Source organism: Lepidochelys olivacea (assembly GCF_965140295.1).
Source record: "Lepidochelys olivacea isolate rLepOli2 genome assembly, chromosome: 1".
Classification (NCBI taxonomy): domain Eukaryota; kingdom Metazoa; phylum Chordata; order Testudines; family Cheloniidae; genus Lepidochelys; species Lepidochelys olivacea.
The window spans coordinates 303,287,573-303,308,715 of record NC_140411.1 but is presented as its reverse complement, the minus strand read 5'-3'; the positions used below and the strand labels follow the sequence as shown (position 1 = coordinate 303,308,715).

The window sequence follows — 21,143 nt, the reverse complement described above, 5'->3', positions numbered from 1 at the left end:
ATTATCTACAAATATATGAGAAATTAGTAATACATAATAACCTTGTTTAGAGTCTAGAATTCAGCAAAAACAGCCTTTAATAAATTATCTGTTAAATATTTGAGAATTAAGCATGTTCTTGGTGATTTTTTTTTCCCCCCAGGTGGAAATGAGTCCCCTCGAGAATGCTATTGAAGTGCTGGAAAATAAGAACCAACAGCTGAGAACTCTGATTAGTCAGTGTCAGACCCGACAGATGCAGAATATAAACCCACTCACAATGTGTCTGAATGGGGTCATAGATGCAGCAGTTAATGGTGGAGTTGCTAGGTACCAAGAGGTAAGCAGTTTATTTATAAAATATATTTTACGGATCTATCGTATTATCTGTTTCATGCATAGTTTTACTAATTTTAAGCTGTTTCTGTCTAACTCTTGCTCTGTATAAGAGCATACAGATGGTATTATATATAATGGATGCAAATAGTACTAATAGAAACTGCATTATACATAATCACCTATACTAAAATAAATATCAAAGGTGATATTAAATGTGTGATTTTTTTAAATTTTATTATTTACATTTGAGTGTAAGTAGCACTATAAAATTATCATAGTGATAAGTAGATCCAGAATTATCTTGCATTCTTTGATGGTTACTTGGTTTTTTTTGTGTTTTTTTTTTATGGTTACTTGTGAAAGGTTAAGCCACTCTATTTAAAATTAGTTTTATCACTCTTTCCTACATTGTGTCAGCTTCTTTTTAGGTCAAGAGACAGTTTTGAACAGTTTTCTATTTCTTAATGAGGTTGTTCTGCCAATAACACTGTTACATTTATTCCTTAATAAGAAAGGGTGTCTGTGACAACTTGTTCTCCTAGATCTTCTCCAAGTCTTTCAAGAAACCGATCTTCCTGGGAAAGTCTAGAAGGAAACAGTGTGTGCAATTGAAAAGTATTTTGTTTGTCACCTCTAACCTATATTCTTGCTGAAGAATTGTTCATGATCATCATCACGCTTGGGTCACCTTCATGATTACCTTAAATTTTTGGAATATTATCCCTGGGCAGAGTTCTGTGGTATGTTGAAGCTGCAGCTCTGAGTAAAAAAGAAAGGATGTGAACACTACGAGTACTAGCTTGTTCTTGACATTTTCCCCAGAAGTCTTATAAGATATTTCTCTGTGTGTTGGAATCCCCCTACCATAGTATGAGAAGGTGAAGAAGTTGAATAACAGGCTTCAACCTACCCTGGAAACAATGGTCCACACCTAGCCATTTCAAAACATCTCATTTCAGATGCTGTGCTGTCATCTCTTACACCTCTGGAAGCTGAGAGATAACACAGTGTGACTGAACACCAGTCACAAACTGTGGGCCCACTGTAAATTAGTGCCCACTTTGATCATTTGCTGCCAGCATCTCAGACTTACACTAAGCCCTTCCAAAGATACTCACTGACTCAGTAATCTGCACTTGGATAGTTGAATGTTGCTAATCACCTCTCTTGCCGTGTGAAAGAAGAAGCTGAATACCACTTTGCCCACTTGACCGAAAGGTCAAAAGCAGTTTAAAGATTTACTGCTCACTCAGTATGTCAGATTTTTGAAGGCAGCAACTGAAGTAAGATGAAGGAAAATGAACCTGACACATTGTTGGGATGTACTGCTAATGCAGAAACAAATCATGAATTGTTAAACTAAAAGTTTTAGCCTGCTGCCTATTCCTCCCCTGTTCCTGTGATCTATGATCAACCCATATATTCCCCTCCATCCCGGGTGACACATAGTTGGTCCCTACCCCTTTTTCAGCTCTCCCCCTCACACACTTTTTTTTAAAGCTGGGGGAGGTGAAAGAAAATGTAAGACCATGAATAAATGAAACTGCTCTTGTTCTTTCTTTTCTAAGAAATAAGTGACCAAGGTAATATCTTTTATTGGACCAACTTCTGTTGGTGAGAGAGACAAGCATTCAAGCTTACAGAGAGCTCTCTTTGGGTCTGGGAAGGTACTCCGTGTCACAGCTAAAATACAAGGTGAAACAGATCTCATTTTATCATCTCATTATTTTTTCTCCTCTTCCTCCATTTCACAAAGGCATCACTCCATAATTGCTTTCCCTTACTTTCTCTTCTCTTCCCTTCTCTACAGGGCCACATACTCAATGTGTCTGTCCCCTTTCCAGCCCTGGATCTTCAGGCCTAAGCTCAGGATAGACCTGAACTGTGAATACAGGCTCTTCAACAGATATCATCCTCCCTATTGCAGCATCCCTCACCCCAGGATAGGCCAGGACCCAGAAAACAGATTCTTCAGTCAACCCCTTCTTCTTGCAATCTAAGTTCCCTCCGCAGGGCCAAAAAGCACCCATCTCCTATTGTCCATGCTGTTTCTTAACACTCCTCCTTCTTTGGGTGCTTGCTCATGTCGATTCCATTCTAGGTGTGTGTACGCCCACGTGCACAGTTGTTGGAAATTTTTGCCTTAGCAATATCCGTAGGGTCATCTGTGGCACCCCCTTGAGTGCCGCACCCATGCGCTGGTATATTAGGTGCCACCAGCCCTACAGCCTCTCAATTCCTTCTTACCACCCATGACGGTTGGTTGGAGCACCTTGTCTTGCATTGCAAATGTGTTAGTGGTTCTTTACAGCCCACTCTTCTTTGTATATAATTTGTAGGTACTTAGTTAGCCATTAAGTGAAGTGTTAGGTTAGTTTGGTAGTTAGAGTCCCAGCTGGGACTTCGCCCCAGAGCAGGGCATGCCCTGTTCCCCCAGCTTCAAACCATGCTCGTCATGCAACAGGCCGATACCTATTAGTGACCCACGACAGCTGTTTGAAGTGCTTGGGGGAGTCCCAGAGAAAGGACAAGTAAAGAATCTGTAAAAACTTTCACCCTAGAATCCAAAAGGAGCAGGATATCCGCTTGAGGGCCCTCCTCATGGAGGCAGCACTTCTTCCTGTGTTGGAGCCCTCCCGCTCGGACCCCACGCTGAGCACCTTGGCATCGGTACAGAGTGCACCGCCAGCAGTGGGCTCCGCTCAGCACTGTTCCCCCTCGTTGGTGCCTAAGAAGCAGCAAAAGAAGAAGAGCACCCCAGCACCAGAGGGGAAAGGGCCTTCGAGCAAAGGACCTATGTCAGGCCAGGTGCCCACCCCGGAGCTTACTGTGGATACCGCTGTGATCAGACTCTCTAGCCTGGCCAGTGATCTGCCTCCAACTCCCCGGCTTCTCCTAGGGCACTCGTTGCCCAAAGCAGCCCTGGCAGCTAAAGAACAAGCAGGCTGTCTGATACTGCTGTTGCCACGCCAGACTCAGCTAAGATCCCAAAATTTAAGGGCAAGCCAGTCATGGACCTGCCACATATAGCAGTGGAGCATCCTCTCCGGACCTCAGGCATAAATCCCCATCTCCATAGCCTAGGACCCCGGCACCACTCTCTCCCTACGAGGCATGGGACGCTGGAGTCGAGGCACTGATCCCCATACCCATGGTACTGGCAAGCTTCCCACCAAAGATCGCTGTGGCGCAGGTCACCCTCGCTTACACGGTCTCCCAGATGTCAGTCCCCACAGGGGTGGAGTCACTCCCTATCATGACACCAGTCTCAATCTCCTTGGTACTGTTTGTCAAGCAGGCACCAATCCTTGCCCGCATCTCACCGGTCGCCAACTAGGTCAGTCAGCAAACTCAGGCCTCGACATCTCCGCCTTGGTCGCCGGAAGGGCAATGGTCCGAGTCAGACTGGGAGTTCAGCCGCTTGCCGAGGAGTGGAGATTCTCTGCTGACCCGCAAGACCAGTACAGCATCTGCAGCTGCGGCATGGCAGCAGGGATAGTAGCCCACACAATGGCCATGCTGGAACCCATGGGGTGTGTCCATAATGCTGGTTCCGTATTCCCACCAGTCTTCCCTGGCTGCCTCTGGCACCGCTGGCACCGGAGTCAGAACACGACACTGACTCCAAAGCAGGGACAGTGCAGCAGGCTTCAACACCCAAGGAGCCATCCCCAGAGAGGGAAGGTGAACCGGCCCCTCCCCCAGCAGTACAATCATCGTCGTCTCCAGATGAAGTGGTGGCAGGTCCCTCCCAAACAGGCAGTCCCCTCGACGACTTCCAGGAGCACCAGGCCCTCCTTAAATGCTGGCTGCCAATTTGAACTTAAAAAGTAAGTTCGCGGAGGACTCCAACAACCTCTTTAATGTTATATCCTCCTCCGGTGCCTGTCCACGCAGTGGTCCTTACAGTTGCCAAATCGCTGTGGCAGACACCCTCTTCCATTCCGCCTACTTCTAAGAAGGTGGAAAAGAAGTATTACGTCCCTGCAAAAGGGTTTGAATATTTGTGCACGCACCCTCCAGCGGCATCACTGGTCATGTCCACTGTTAATGAAAGGGACAGGCAGAGCCAAGTCAGTGGCACGCCAAAAAACAAAGATGCCAAGAGACTAGACTTGTTTGGCAGAAAAGTTTATTTGATGGCAAGCCTGCAATTTTGGGTTTCTAACCACCAGGCCCTGTTAGACAGGTACAATTTTAATAGCAAATTCAAGGAGGCCCTCCCACAGGACCGAGCCCAGGAGTTTGCCGCTTTGGTAGAAGAAGGCACAGCAGCGGCTAGAGGGGCCCTCCAGATGGCCTGGGATGCTACGGACTCACCAGCCAGGGTGGTCGCCTTGGTGGTGGCCAAGAGGCACAGCTGCAGTCCTCCAGGTTATTCCAGGAGATGCAGGTCACCATTCAGGACTCCTCTTTGAGGGGGCAGGGCTCTTCTCCATGCTCACGGACACAAGGCTTCATGGCCTTAAAGACTCCTGGGCCACCCTCTGCTCCTTGGGCCTTCATACCCTCAGCAGACCAGGAAGCCGTTCAGCCCTCCACCTCCCCAGTCTAGGTCCTGCGGGACTCCCCAGCTGGGCACCTACAGGAGAAAGGATAGAGGCTAGGGGTCTAAGCCGCGTTACACGTTGTTTTCCCATTCGTCTGCTCAGCCTGGGCCTTCCAGAAACCAAGGAGGCCAGAAGCAGTCATTTTGAGGGTGTGCTTGAGGATGGCTCCTCAGTCAGTTCCCAGGATACGCCCTCCCACTCTTTCCTCAACCGCTGCACCCCTTCCGGTCAGCCTGGTCATGGCTGACCTTGGACCGTTAGGTGCTCAAAGTAATATCTTCAGGGTACACCCTGCAGTTCATGACTGACCCTCCCTCCCACCCCTCTTCCCCATCCCTCTTCAGGGACCCGTCTCACGAGCAACTCCTCGTTCAAGAGGTCGAGAACCTCCTGCGCTGGGGGCGGCAGAGGAAGTCCTTCGGGACATGAAAGGAAAAGGGTTCTACTCCCGCTACTTCCTAATCCTATGTCGCCTCAACAAGTCTCTCAAGAAGTTGAAGTTTCATATAGTCTCCCTGCCCTCCATCACCCCCTCCTTGGATCTGGATAACTGGTACGGTGCCCGCAACCTGAAGGATTTCCATATTTCCATTTTCCCAGGGCACAGGCACTTCCTCCATTTTGTGCTGGGCCAGCACCACTTCCAATTCACAGCGCTGCTCTTCAGTCTCTCGTCAGCCTCAAGGGTATTCACAAAGTGCATAGCACCAGTGGCCGCTTACCTGAGGTGCTGGGGTGTTCACATTTACCTGTACCTCGACAACTGGCTGATAAAAGGCTGGTCCCGGGATCAAATATGGTGGCATCTTGATCCGGTTTGCTCCACCTGTCGTGACCTGGGGCTGTTAATAAATGAGAAAAAGTTGACCTTAATTCCAGTGCAATGCATAGAGTTCATTGAAGCGGTCCTCAACTCTACTCAGACCAGAGCCTTCCTCCCCGAGGCTCGGTTCCAAGCCATGGCAGACTTGATCTTGTGCATGCAAGCCCATCATCTCACCACCAGTCACGCATGCCTGCGATTGTTGGGCCACAATGGCGGCCTCCACTTACATAGTCCGGCACGCATGGCTCTGCCTCAGATCCCTGCAGGCGTGGCTGGTGTTGGTCTACGTCCCCAACAGACACAGAATGGACCATGTGGTCAGGGTCCCGGACCTGTACTGTCATCACTCACTTGGTGGCAGAATCCTGCATTAGTGTTGGAGGGAGTTCCCTTAGTGGCTCCGTCCCCATTGGTGACCCTCATCTCTAATGCCTCAGACCTGGGGTGGGGAGTCCACCTGGGCAATCTCAGCATGCAAGGCCATCGATCATGTCACGATCGCTTCCTCCACATCAACGTCGGGGAGCTCAGAGCCGTTCTCCTGGTCTGCCAAGCTTTCCTACCTCACATAGAAAGCAGGGTGGTCCAGATCCTGACAGACAATACAGCTGCTTATGTTCTATATCAACAAGCAAGACAGAGCCAGATCGTCTTCCCTTTGCCAAGAAGCCCTCAGGCTCTGGGACTTCTGTACTACATGACATTCATCTCGTAGCTGCCCATCGGGGCCAGGAACGCTTTGGCAGATTGCCTCAGCAGGACCTTCTCATCTCGCCACCAATGGTCCCTCCATCTGGAAGTGGTCAGCATCTTCTACCAGAGGTGAGGGACTTCCCAGGTGGACCTGTTCACACCCAGGCAGAACAGGAAATGACACGTTTTCTGCTCAATTCGGGGGGTCGACAGAGGCTCCCTGTCGGACGCTTTTCTGCTCCCATGGTCAGGGGCTCTGTTGTATGCCTTCCCCCCAGTGCCGTTAATTCACAGGGTCCTCATGAAGATGAAGCAGCACAGGGTGAAGGTGATCCTCATAGTGCCGGCTTGGCTGCGCCAGCACTGGTTCAGCATGGTGCTGGACCTCTCGGTGGCTGCTCTGTTACGGCTGCTCTGTTACAGCTGCTGCTCAGGCCAGACCTGCTGTCCCAAAACCACAGCAGTCTTCTGCATCAGAACCTGGTGGTTCTGCACCTAACAGCTTGGCTGCTGCATGGTTAAATGCGGAGAAGCAGGAGCGCTCGGCCGGTGTTCAACAGGCCCTGTTGGACAGCAGAAAGCCCTCCACCAGAGCGACCTAAATGGCCAAATGGAAGCGGTTCACTTATTGGACCTCGGATAAAGGCTTTTTATACAAGAAATGGCTGCCATTTATTTGTGCAGGTGATCTCTGTGTATAAGTTGCATATCAGTTTGTTCAAAAAGAACAGCAGTACCTTTAAATATGAAAATGGGTCTATAACTGTGATACCTGATTTTATTATTCTGTACTGCTGTGGGAAGAGTTGGGGTTTTGTTTTGAAAAACCTGGTGCCTTAAAGCTGTTGTAAACATATCCATCAAAATTTGTTGTGACTTTGCGCTGTGATTATGTTCTGCTCAGGCATTCTTTGTGAAGGAATATATATTGAACCACCCAGAGGATGGGGAGAAGATCACACGCTTGAGAGAGCTGATGCTTGAGCAGGTAAAATGTAGAAAAGACAAAGCAGAGAGCCTGCTGTGTATTCTAGCTGAAATTGATATGTTCCCAGATAAAATATGAAATTGCAGTGTTTAGCTGCTCAATGGCCCTCAATATTTTCTGTATAAGTTTTCAGATAGCCTGCAACTCCCTAAAAGTAGGTTTAAAAGTGTAGTTTACTTAATCTTTCTGATCCTCTTCATCCTCTTTTCCTCTGTCCAAAAAAATATAAGTGGACCAGTAAGAGGCAGAACTTCCTTTCATATGATGGCAAGTATTTGTTTTATTTGCATGTTGTTACATATTTTACCACTACGACAGACTGACACTGCTATGACTAAAAAGTATATTGTAGCAATAATACAACTTGTATTATGTTAATTAAATAATTAATTATTTTTAAAAACCATTCCACAAATACTTGCCTGACTAGGAAATAAAAATAGACTGCAACTAAGGAATTGAGAGGATGCACGTTATATAAAAATTTACGATCACTATTTGATCTTTGAACTGTTTTTCTCCTTTTTTCCTGTTATATTTGTTTTTATTGTGTGGTTTGAATTACTTAATGTAGACGTTACTATTTATGGAAAATAAAGATAAATGAGCTGCATAGTTTGTGATGAATTGAAAGGAAGAGAGGTGCTGGGAAATAACATTATTGACTGTGCCTACTTTTTATTTTGATATTTTATTTTCCCCTTTGTTTCACCAATAAAATAAAATTTGAAAAGGAACTTTAAATATTCACTTGGTTAAGTGATAAGCTGGATAAACTTTACCTACTTGCTAAGCTGGTCAAAAACATCCAACAAAACATTTTCCAATAAAAAAGGGTTTTTTTGTCAAAATAGAAATTTTCTGCAGGAAAAATCAGTTTTGGCTGAAATTTTCATTGGGAAAAACCTAGATGAAATGTTTTGTTTCTACATGTTGACCCCATAGACTTCCATGATGCACTGCAGTGGCTCAGTTGCAGGGAAAGCCATGATGCATCATGTAAGATGGAGTCCAGCTGGAGAGCAGGGCCCCTACGAGAGAATGGGGCACAAGGGATCCAAGGGTAAACTCCGATGAGGCACCACAACACCTCTAGCAGAAGCAGAAATTAATGTTGACCTGCACTGAAACAAAATGGTTATTTTCACCTGTGATGGTGAAGTCAATGCAGCTCTGCTGATTTACACCCACTGAGATGCTGGCCCAAAATGTCTGCTGGATGCTCTCATTCAAAGATATTACAGCATAATGTAACTATTCTATTTTACATTAAAGTTTATTTGGCTCATCACTTAACCAAGCCAAAGTTTTAAATCCATCTAAGTAAAGCTGAACAAGATAATTAGTGATATGTTTTGGTGCTATTACTCTCAAGCCTGGTGGACTTTTGTCCTTCATATAAAGCCACCACATTAATTATCACTGCTTAGGAGATACTTGGTAGAGGAATAACATGGGTTCTGTAGTCATAGCAGGATGTGCATTCCAAGAACTGTGTTTGGACACATCCCTGTTGTCTGCCCAGACCTGCTGGCTCCTTACCAGAGTTGTCATCTCTCACGTTTCTATGCAGTGACATTTCCTTCCCAGTATTGTTTGGGGAAAGTCTTCATTCATATTTTTAGAACTGCTTATTCACACATTTCACACCGAGTCAGGTTTTCTCTACACATTCAACAAAGCCACTGGTATCAAGCCAGCTAAGTTCTTCTGAAAATCAAGCAGCACAAAGAGGAAAAAAGTAAATGTTTTTGACTAGATGCCTGGTTTTGGCCTTAGGCTTTGTTTAATATCAAGGTCCTTCTAAAATATGTATTTCTGTGGATTCATAGCATTGTAACAAGGAGGTTAATGATGGAAAGCAAAAATTAAACTGAAATGCAGTGTCTTTCTCCCCTTTTTTTGTGAAGGCCCAGATTCTAGAATTCGGATTAGCTGTACATGAGAAGTTTGTGCCTCAGGATATGAGACCTTTACACAAAAAGCTAGTAGATCAGTTCTTTGTGATGAAGTCGAGTTTGGGAATACAGGTATGTGAGCAGATGTACTGACAGGCCATGGGAATAGCTTAGCCGCAAGGACTGCTTCATTTGAACATGGTTGTTAGTTCTGCTAAGTGACAAAGAGTGACATCTTTTGGTTGCTTGGTTGCATTACATTGTTGTAGCACTGGAGCTTCTCTCCACTTTTTAAAATTATCATGTGACTAAAAGAAAAATAATCATTTTACTTTGTCAAAGGAAAATGTTTAATATCACTGAAAAAAATACTTTAGCTTCTTAGATATTAATATTTAATGCACCTAATTCAAAATGAAAAGGTACAGATAGTGAATTGAAAAGGTATGTCACAAAATGCTTGATGGTGCTTTTCCTATTCTAATTAACCTTTTTTTAACCAATAATTAGGAATTCTCTGCATGTGTGCAAGCTAGTCCGGTTCACTTTCCTAATGGAAGCCCTCGTGTATGTAGAAATTCAGCGCCTGCTTCTATGAGCCCAGATGGTGCCAGGGTAATTCCTAGACGCAGGTAAATGAAAGATTAAATTACCAGGAATTTCTAGTTTTTGGCACTTTCATACAATGTACTAGAACAATTTTTCTCTGTGGTGTAGTTTATCATATATATGCTTCTTAATATATCAGTCCACAGGCATCTGCAGACATCCATAGCAGATAAAAATCACAGTATAATAAATAAACCCAAATTAGAGTAGATGAGATAAGAGATGGGAGTGTTTATTTTCTCTTGGTACCCTACTGATGTTTAATAAATTGGAAAACTTGGAATAGGAATTGACTAAATCAATTTTTTATTTTTTCCTGTAACAGTCCATTAAGTTACCCAGCTGTAAACAGATATTCATCCTCCTCATTGTCATCACAAGCCTCTGCTGAAGTCAGCAATATCACTGGGCAATCAGAAAGCTCTGACGAAGTTTTCAACATGCAGGTACAAAGTATTGCCATAGCTAAGCTAAATATGATCTTATTGTGAGTTTTCTCCCAAGAAAGCACTAGATTTATTTACTCACTATCATCTTCTATTTAATTTAGAATTGTGATTGAAAGAGTGTTAAAAGCTTTTTATATAAACAGACCTTCATATTCTATGTGCTGTCAGCGTTCGTTAGTTATAGAGAATGATTATTATTTACATAACTATAACGGTCCAATTTGAAGATATAAATGCATGTGAGAAAAGTTACTTAAAGCTACACAATCTAACACAAATCCATTTCTTTTCTCTAATCAGACCTTTCGGTCTAATTGTCATTAACACTGCGGCAAGTTCAAAATGTAATAAATTATATTCATATTATTTACATCTGTTTGCTGCTTAGAGCTCTTGGAAAACTAATGTAACAAATTATAACTCTCTGCTCTGGGCAAAACGTTTGTGTAATAGATATGAAGTGTATTTGTATTTTACAAACTTGTATGTATGATGTGATCATAAGAGTGTCTCATCTACTTCCAGCCAAGTCCATCTACCTCAAGCTTGAGTTCTACTCATTCCGCTTCACCTAATGTGACCAGCTCTGCTCCATCCAGTGCCAGAGGTTAGTGCTTGTCCACTAAGAAAATGGCTCTCAATACACTAACCCACTGATTCTCAAATTATTGCCTGTGTGACACAGAATGCAGTTTATTGTCAGAGGAAAGTGAATTGTTGGGAGGGGAACAATTGGATGTCTCTCTCTGTGTTATGAAATTGGCCCACAGAATTTAAGTGATCAGTATTTCAATGCATTTTAGTGCATTAAGTTATCTTTTGGGGGGGGGTTTTATATTCCAGCTTCTCCTTTGTTATCTGACAAACATAAGCATTCCAGAGAAAATTCTTGCCTGTCCCCAAGAGAGAGGCCATGCAGTGCCATCTACCCGATTCCTGCAGAACCTTCACAGGTACCCAGTTTGTTAGGGAGATCTATTCACATTTACTCTAATGCATATGATGATAAAGCTTCTTTAACTTCGTCTCTAATTCAGCAGGAAAATTTTATTTTAGAAGAGATGAGAGAAATCAGTATGAGAAAATTTGGGCACTTCCTCATTTGTTAATGTTCAGATGTTTGCAGATAGGACAGATAATTGCCTACCTCTACTACCTCTACCCACTGTTGTTACTTTTGGTAGGTAGGCATTCCTCTGAACTGGCAACATGATGAATACATTGGGAAAAAGGAAAGGTTTTCTGCATATTTATAGGCAATATTAGTTTAGTAAAATATACAGTACATACCAAAGAGAAGAAGCAAGAACTGAAATGTGAATCTGCTTAAATTGATCTACTCTGTGGTTACCATCTGCCCAGTGTAGACCCGGTTTTGATATAAAATCACAGATGAGGGAGATGCAAAGGTCATATAGTCCATCTCCCTGCCATTATGTGACTGTTCTTGTGTGAGCAAAGAAAAGTGGAAGGGCTGTTACAATAGCAGTTGTGCACTGTGAGCTTCCATTCTCCTTCCTCTGAAATATCCTAAATACTGGCCATTGTTAAAGGCAAGATACACTACTAAGCCAATCACATATGGCAGTTCCTAAATCCTTATGTCATTTCAGAGAGGAAGGACAAATAGGAAAGGGGAGGCGTTTTTTCTAGCATGGGAGTGAGAAGGGAGGAGAGAGAGGAGAAATGAGTTTTCACTTTAAAATCACCATCTTTGAATCCTAAATCGGAATATCCCTATCCTTTTAGTTCTGTGGATTAAAAGGCTTACAAAATGAGTTTTGTACCAGCCAATTTTGAATCCTCATTAATTAAATGCTTTTTATTAACAGGCCTACTTTCTTTCCAGTACTTTTCCCCTTGTTATACATGTAAAAGCACTTCTAGTTCATTCCATCTCCACAGCATGGCCGTCATTATTGCAGAGACTGGGGGAAACTGAAGCACTTTGACAGGGAGCCCAATGACAGTGGCAATAAACATCCATTCTGATTCCCCCCAGAAATTCTGCCTCTGACAACATGAAACTCAGTAGTTCTGGTTCTTTTACTTTAGAAATGACTTGTTGCTTTCTCTTAAATTTTAGTTCTGCCTCTCTCTCACTCACTCTCCACCTCTTGGCTATTAAGGTGGTTCTTGAAGAGAAAATATTCTCCTCTTTTCTATTTAAGCTTTTATACCATGCCCATCATCATGATAGCTGACAATCTCAGAACAAATACTTAATCTTAGCCAGGCTGAGAAGCAGTTCTCAGAGACTACAAAATGAGTATTCTCAACTGTTAGCTTCCTGCCACTCTCAAAATGGCAGAGCAGCCAAAGCTGCATAGAGCAAAGACCTGCAGATGTTCTGTATGTAAAGTGGCTTTTCGGTCAGCCAAAAAGAAAGAACTGTGCCATTTTTGCTCCCAGCCTGTAAACTCTTGCTTTGCCAAGTGGAATGCGGCCTCCGTTCCGCGCTGTACCAGAGATTCACCAAGAGAGCGTGAGGAGCCGCTATGCCCAATCTCCACTCTCCCAGAGGCTCACCTGACAGAAAAATCTCCCAATCTATCTCTACCTTCAGTGTCCCCAGACAGGGTAAGTAGAAAATTACTTTTCTCATGCAAAGAAGCATATTTCAAAGGCAGGAAGTTTCAACTATTCCCTCTTCCTCTCATGTCCTTAAAGGGGTTCTAACTTTTTTCTAGGAAAAGGGGCAAGTATCCTTCTCAGAGCCCCTTCCTTCCAGGATAGCAAGAATGGGTCATATTCAGAAAATACAGTTCTAACCCTCTATCATCAGAAAAAATATTCACTCTTGAGAGATTTTAAAGGCCAAATCCTCACACTCCTTACAGAGAGATATCCTTAGCACTTTATAAAAATTAGATACTGATGCGGTCACTAGTCCCTACTACTTTTATTCTAGCACTAGTTTGCATTCAGGGTCTCCATCAGAGCATTCACACTATACTCCCTGGATTTCTTTGTCACCAAGTGAAAGAGTAATTTATACTATTGTCTTTCAACCTGAAAAGAAGAGGCACAAACGGAAATGCCTGTTCTTCAAATCCTATGCTGCCAGAGCACCTCATTTGAGGAAGTTACAAGGACTGAGTAGGACCCAAGCTACAGAAGTATTGGACAAGTATTCCTGCCTTGAGTGGCTGTTTAAGACTACATCAATCCATCTACTGACTACCTTTCAGTTCTAGCTGCTTGGTCTCTGGCTGGGTTGTGATGCCTTGTCTCTCTTACCTGTTCTCCATATGAAGAATGTGAATGCCTATTGTTGGTGTTGAAAAGCTCCATAGACACTTGCCCCTGTAATTGGTTTGTTGTCTTTTTTAGTCCTGATTTGCTCCATGATTGGAGTCATTCTCCTACATAAGAGAGACAAGGTGGGTGAGGTAATATCTTTTATAGGACCAACTTCTGTTGGTGGAAGAGAGAAGTTTTCAATCTTCACAAAGCTCTTCTTCAGGTCTGGAAAAGGTAACCAGAGTGTCACAGCTAAATACAGGGTGGGACAGATTGTTAAACATGAGAGGTTAGCACATGTTGCAAGAAACTCCTTAAAATGAAGTGGGTTAAAATGAATTAACACCACTGCAGTCATAGAAAAAAAGAAGGTTAGTAGGTTACAAAATGTTTTAATGATCCATACACCCAGTGTTTATTGAGACCATGATTTTCATTTGTTTACCAGAGTTATGAACTTCAGGATGAGGACTGAGAGGTCAGATATGGAGTATCACTTTGTGAAAAGTGTTTGCCCAGAGGTGGTAGGGTGTTTTTGTCTTTTATCATTTTTTTGTGTGAGGTCATTCAAGAATGAAGTGATTGTCTGGTTTCACCCACATAGTTGTTGGGGCATTTGATGCACTGGATGAGATACACCACGTGTTGTGTTAGGCATGCCTAGAATCCATGGATCTTGCGTGTCGTGTCAGGCATTAATCACCTTAGCGGTGGAGATAAGTCTGTGGGTCGTGGCAGATTATTCAATGGACCCATTGAGCCTTTATCCAGGGGCCCTGGCCAATTGGGGGGGGCCCTGGAAAAATGGGACCCCAGCAGAAATCCGCCATGGGGCAGCAGAAGCTCAGAGCCGTGGCAGAAGCCGTGGGGTAGGCAGGGGAAACCCCAGTTCTCCGACCCTGGTCCCTGGCAGAAGCGCCAGGTGTGAATAAATTGAACAACTGTCTTATCAAGCTTGAACGAAATAGAAGTATTGCAACTGTTTGGCCTCAAACTTCCATATACTTAAAAATGTAAGCCTTGCAAAAACAAAGCTTAAGCTTGTGGCTTCTGGTCAGGACACACTGCAACCAGATAACAATTTATGCTGACTCCTATGTACTTATCAACCCCAAATTACCCACATTCAAGATCTAATTGGCTACAGAAAATAATTAGGCCTCAATTATACGAACAACTAACAATTGGACATAAAAATTAAATATGCATCAATTATACAACTAGGGCAACCACATAACCAATGTGGCCCACCCTGATTGGTTGGTCTGTTCTAAAACACAGCCATCAGATCAGATAAAAAGAATGAAGGCACGGGACTCTGTGTGTGTGTGTGTGTGTTTTCGGTAAACCTGACCCACGCTCCCTGAACCAAAGGGACGTGCACGTCTCGACTGTCTGTACCTGACCAGTGCGGAAAACGGCCAACTGAAGCATAACCAGGAATATAAAGCTGGTAAATAATAGCTTTACTTATGGTTGTCTTCCGGGCTTTGATTGTAGCCTGCCAGGACCAGCATATGTAATGTCACTGTTCAGAAACTCGCAAATGGTTCACAATATTACATGTACTGGCACTTGTCTTCAATATAATCTGCCTTTTGTATTAATTCTCATTCAGTGCTGGTCTTTGCTTTTCCTTTTTTTATTTTGTTTATGCTGTTATTGTAGTAAAAATCATTAAAAGCCTTTCTTGAGGAATAATTAGTAGTTCTTATTTTATATGGACACCACTTAACCTCATTACATCTGTGTTGGGTGATGGGAAGTAGCGAACACCCCAGGGTGAAATAGGGCCCTGAGGCATGCCTCCTTCTTCCTTTATCTCCGCACCAAGCAGGTGGGGTAGGGCAGGGAAAGCCCCAGCACGCGGACCTAGTCCCGGCAGAAGGCCTGGGGGTCAGGGTGGGGAAAGTCTGAGTGCCTGGACCCTGGCTGCAGCCCCAGGATTGGAGGAGCTCTCGCTTCCTGCCGCAGCTTCAGGGCTGGGGCTGTGGTGTGGGGATAGAGCTTTTATGGTCTTGGGGCTTCAGTGAGGGGGAGCCAAAAGGAGCAAACAGGGGAATGGGGCCACAGTGGGGCGGGGCGGGATCACGGGCGAAACAGGGCTAGGGCCACAGGGGAAGGGGTGGAATGGGGTGGGGCCATGGGTGGAACAGGAGCAGGGCTACAGGGGAAGGGGCAGAATGGGGTGGGACCATGAGCGAGGCTGCAGGCAGAAGGGAAAGAATGGGGGCAGGACCACAGGCGGAAGTGGTGCGGCGGGGCCACAGTTCTGCCACCGGAGCTCCTCCACTTGTTCTGGCCCAGGGCCCCAGGAGAACTTAATCAGCCTCTGTCTGTAGGTTTTACATCTGTTGTTCTGGCAGGGTGTGGTGCTGCTTTGAATTGGTGTGTCCTGGTCTATGGGAAGCTTGCTTCTGATGATGTTGGGGATTTGTTTGAAGGCCAGAAGAGGGGAGTTTCGGAAAGATTTATTTCAGGATGCGATCAAGTATGGGTTGTAATTGTTTGATGATTCTCCGTATGTGTTGGTAGGTGACAAGCAGGGGTGTGCATTTGGAGTTTGGGGGTTTGTTTGGGTGGGTTTTCGGTTGGTGGGGGGTTTTAGGGGTTTTTTTGTTTTGTTTTTTGTTTTTGTATCAAAGCAAGTTCTCTCGAGGTATTTGGGTGGCCCATTCCATGATGTGATCTGCTTCTCTGATGGAGTGTCCTTGTCTGATGAAGGCAGTTATATGGATGTTAAAGGTCTATCTTTGGAGCATATTCTATGGATCTGAGTTCCTGGCTGTAGATAACAGATTTATTGGTGTGTTTGGGATGGTTACTGGATCTGTGAAGGTAGGTGTGGTGATTCGTGTGTTTCTTGTATATAATTGTCTGTAGGGTTCCATTGTTGAAGCTGATTGTTGCATCCAGGAAGTTGATGCTGGTTATGATGTTGTTCCTGGATGCCCTGATAAGCTTCAACATCCTGGACATAACCAAATATTAGTATCTTCCATCAGTAGAAGCTGGGCCAAATAAAAGTTACCTCTTCCACCTTGTCTCTCTCTTATCCTAGAACCTACACAGCTACAACAGCATTCCAAACTACATAACTGTCATTCTTTGCTTCCTTGATCCCTACTAGTGACTTCAGTGCTTTTTCAGCCCCTGGACTTTTCCTTCAGAAAGGAAACCAGATTCTTTTTTTACTTATTGCCTCACTCTCTTGGCAAAGGGCAGTAGTTAATGCTGGAAGAAGATGTGATAACAGGCTTGATTGGTTTTCCCTCACTAATTGTTGGTCTGATCTGCCTTTAAATTGCAGAACACAGCACTCTATTTAGATTTTCCTCAAAAATTAGATCTGAGTTATTTGTGGGAATAGCTGTTTATTTTATTTTCCTGTTATTTAATGTCAAAAAAGATTTCCAAAAAGTGGAATGTGCTGTGTGAATGTTGCTAATAGAAACACCTAGGAGCTTAGAATAATTTTATAGCATTGTATTCCTATGATTTCTGTAGTAATCAATATTCAGGTAGGAGGGAATTGCCACAATACAGGGGATAATTCTTACCCACTATAAAGCTAAGGAACCCTGCTACCATGAAGAGTCAGATCTTGGGCAGAATTAGGAAAACACCCTGTACCAAGGAAATAGCAACATCCTAGACATCACCAAATATTGGTATCCAATTCAGATCCTGATCCTACAATGAAATCTTTGCAAATGGACCTCTATACCCATTTGCTATCCAACTGAAGTCAAAGCACACAGATTTCACTTCAGGATTGGGCCTTAAGTTGTAATTGTAATGGAGCAGGGAACTTGCTTTATATACTGCCAAAGCCAATAAATAATAACTGTCTCAAATTATTCCAATATGTACACGTTTACGAAAAGGAGGAATTAATCTCAATTTTTTTCTACCCATTTCCATACAATTTTAAGTTATCAGGGGGGTTACCCCAATATGCCTCTTTAATAAACAAAAAACAAACATACAAAACTACCAGCTCTGTAGACATATATTTGGATTACCTCAGTTTTCAAGATCATTTTCCTTATTTAAATAATTTGGGCCAAATTCTTTTGAACATTTTGTTTTTGCAAAACTAATGTAATTGTATTTTAAAAGGTCATTGGATTGCCATTGTCTTTTCCCATAAAATGCACTGTTCTGAATTTCCAGAGAATGCTGTTTAATCATATCGGAGATGGTGCTTTGCCCCGAAGTGATCCTAACCTGTCTGGCCCTGAGAAAGGTGAGTAGAATCCTGTACCACTGCCAATCTGGGTATCAGTGAAGATACAATTAAAGTTGTCACTCTAGAATGCCACTCCTCCTGACAGGCTGGTGAATAATAATAGTTCCTAGATCTCATATAGCACGTCCCATCCATACATCTCAAAGTGCTTCACAAGAAAAGGACAGGTTTCAGAGTGGTAGCCGTGTTAGTCTGTATCAGCAAAAAAAAACCCCGAGGAGTACTTGTGTCACCTTAGAGACTAACAAATTTATTAGGGCGTACGCTTTTGTGGGCTAAAACCCACTTCATCGGATGCATTCAGTGGAAAATACAGTAGGAAGACAGACACACACACACACACACACACACACCATGAAAAAATGGGTGTTGCCATACCAACTGTAACAAGACCAATTAATTAAGGTGGGCTGTTCTAAGCAGGGGAAAAAAATCTTTTGTAGTGATAATCAGGATGGCCCATTTCAAACAGTTGACAAGACAGTGTACCTGTGATCTGAGCCTTGTATTCAGAAGGGCCCAGGAGACAGGAGGGAGTAAGAGTCAGTGATGGAGCAGCAGATGGCAAGGCATTGCTGCTGGCTGTCTGCCTGCTAGCACGGTCTTGAGCTGGCTGGACTGGCTCACTTGGGAGGAAGTTTAAAGACTCAGAAGTGGGAGAAAGATACATGTTCATCTGGAGGCTAAAGGGGAGGTTGAGATGATCTTGCCTTGGGATGGGAGGCAACCCTGAAGTTTGATACATCCATTTCCCATTTAGCCATACATAATTCACCCCTGCTCCTCCCCACGTATAGTTAGTAATGTTTATATCTGGAATGCTACTGGAACTAGATCTAATTATCTTTACCATATTAAAGTAAATAAGAAACATCCATTATTTGCTATAAAGAAAATATAAATGAGGATGCTTCTGTATTGTTGGCGTAATTACACAGAGCACTAACCTTTTCACTGAAATCACTCTGGAATATACAGACACACAAATGGTTTACAGTAAAATAGATTAATTCAAATCAGACATTTCAAAAGAAAATTATAACTAGCGCCGACCAGGAAGTAGAATTTCCATCCTGCAAAGTAAATTGAGTTTTCTAATATTTTTTTACTTGAATCGGGATGAAAGTTCAAAAACCAGAATTTTTCATGGGACCAAAAAATCCAAAATGTCCAGGCAGCAGGAATATTTTGGTCTTTACAGAATTTCAATTATGCTGGTCTGGGAGCTGAAGAACTGGCCATCTTAGGGAGTTTACTCAACCACGAGGTTGGAGCCTAGGGAGCCAGTTAGCAGGGGTCATGCCCACCTGGTCACTTTTAAAGTAAGGACAGATCATGCTGCTAGATGGAAGTAACGTGTTACCATCAATATGTTAAATGTCTCTATTACATATTAGGAAATAAAAAGACAAAATGGTCTTTTAGGAAATAGGCTGATTACTGTGTCCTGCCCTCAGGGTCAACCCTCTACTGCAGAAGCACTCCTCAGAAGAACTAGTCAAAAAGATTGATAAAAATGTTCTCACTGGAATGCATTTTAATCGGTACCTATTAAAAGCATAATATATGTTATGTGTACTTACGAACAAATGAATATTAAAATGTAAATGGTAAGTTGCCAGGTAAACCTGAATCCTGGGTATTAGGACTGGAAAATTAAATATACAAGAAATCTTATTTTGGTGCTTTAAATACATTTGTTTTAATTTAGTTCATGAATTAGTTGTTCTCCAAGCAAACAATTTCATTATTTACCCCCCCTTGAATAAAATTGTTCACTCATTACAAATTAGTTCTTTGTAATATCTACAGGGAACAAATTATAAAATGTTTTTGCTTTAGAAAGTGTAATAAAATGTCAGGAAATTTTTGTCATTGTTTTGTTTTTTAATGTAGTGACAGGTTATGAGCAATATTTCTGCAAATGGATTACTGTCAAGGTTGGTTTGTGCCAATATCAGATTTGTCATTATTATCTGGGCACATGAACATCTGGGTACATGACTATAGAAACCAATTGGATACTGGTTTAAACACACCTCGCTCCCCTCAGTTGTGTATTTATTCCCTGTTCTGTATTTTCTAAATTGTAAGATCTCTGGGGTAGGGACTATCCTTGTGTTGTTTGTACAAATCCTTGTGTTATTTGTACAGTGCCTGGTAGAGTAGGAATGTGGTAGTCCTTAAATGTACTGCAATAGAAATAGTGAATAACATTAACACTGTACTCTAACTTTCACTCCATTCTTGTAAATGAGCACAAGGTCCTGCTGTGTTTCAGTACCACGTTTGCACACAAGTATGGAGGACAGGCAAAGAGAAGAATGGTATAGATAGAGCTTGTGCTCCCTATATGTTGGAAGTGCTTTGAATGTATTGTCAACAGATGGTTCAGCTTAAAAGGGCTTCTACCAATTCTGTAGTCTTTATTTTTTTGAAGGTCGTAGATTTTTCATTAACTAGAGGGTAGCTTTAAGGAAAACTGAAATTTTTAAGATCTCTTTTGGGCCTGCCAGTGTTAAATGTCTTTTTGTCAGACAAATGTGGAGAACATTATAGTATGAGACCTCTCTGCTTCCCGTCATAGAGAATATTCTATGCTTTGTGCAGTAATCTCTATTCCATGCACTACAATTCAATTAAAGATGCACAAGCCCTGAAAAATGACACCGATAAATACCAAACAGTGATCTTATACAAGTCAAGGGTGCCAAAGTCATCTGCGACCAAGTAAAATTACATATTTAATTAGAACCTTTGGACCATGGATACAAAGTAAGGGTCATATGCTACCCTCACTCCATTTTTTTGCTTTGTGCTATTTTTAATGTATTTTAACCTTTTTTATTTCTTCTCTTCATCGGCCTATGTATTTTTGTTCAGTTCCTCTCCCCTTCCACTTTGCGTGCTCTCTCTCCCTCCCTCTCTCTCTCGGTTGTTTTGGTTGGGTTGGTTTCTTTTGTTTGTTTTGTTTTTTGTCTATACCAGAGCAACAGAAGTGTGTTAAAATTGAAGATATTCTGTGGGAATATTGGCTGGAATTCTAGTCAGTTTCCTTCTCCAGTCTTTCCATATATAAAGCGACTCAGAAGAAACTGCCTAGGAACAGTCTGTTTCATTCCACATAGAACTCTTTAAACAGGGAGCCTGTTACAGAGGGAATCTGAGGGCAGGTCTACACTATCGCTTAAGTCGTTGTAATTTACCTTGCTTAGGGGTGTGAAAAAGTCATCCCCCTGAGCAACACAAGTTACAGCGACCTAAGCACTGTCCACACTGGCGCTGTGTCAGCAAGAGATGCTCTTCCACTGACTAGC

General features: G+C 42.9%; 1 protein-coding gene across 4 annotated transcripts in view; it reads left to right on the top strand.

The window, feature by feature from the left end:
* The window catches only part of DOCK4 (dedicator of cytokinesis 4), a 420,789-nt gene that overhangs the window by 392,075 nt on the left and 7,571 nt on the right, over window positions 1–21,143 (top strand). For 2 of the 4 annotated variants that reach the window (XM_084616807.1, XM_084616806.1), the window contains 9 exons: window positions 143–319; window positions 7,292–7,375; window positions 9,286–9,405; window positions 9,784–9,905; window positions 10,208–10,328; window positions 10,857–10,938; window positions 11,175–11,284; window positions 12,744–12,911; window positions 17,751–17,823. In XM_084616807.1, the coding sequence (XP_084472933.1) occupies window positions 143–319; window positions 7,292–7,375; window positions 9,286–9,405; window positions 9,784–9,905; window positions 10,208–10,328; window positions 10,857–10,938; window positions 11,175–11,284; window positions 12,744–12,911; window positions 17,751–17,823 (1,057 nt within the window). The remainder of the gene's footprint in view (window positions 1–142; window positions 320–7,291; window positions 7,376–9,285; window positions 9,406–9,783; window positions 9,906–10,207; window positions 10,329–10,856; window positions 10,939–11,174; window positions 11,285–12,743; window positions 12,912–17,750; window positions 17,824–21,143) is intronic. The other 2 variants (XM_084616809.1, XM_084616808.1) reach the window with 1 other exon arrangement.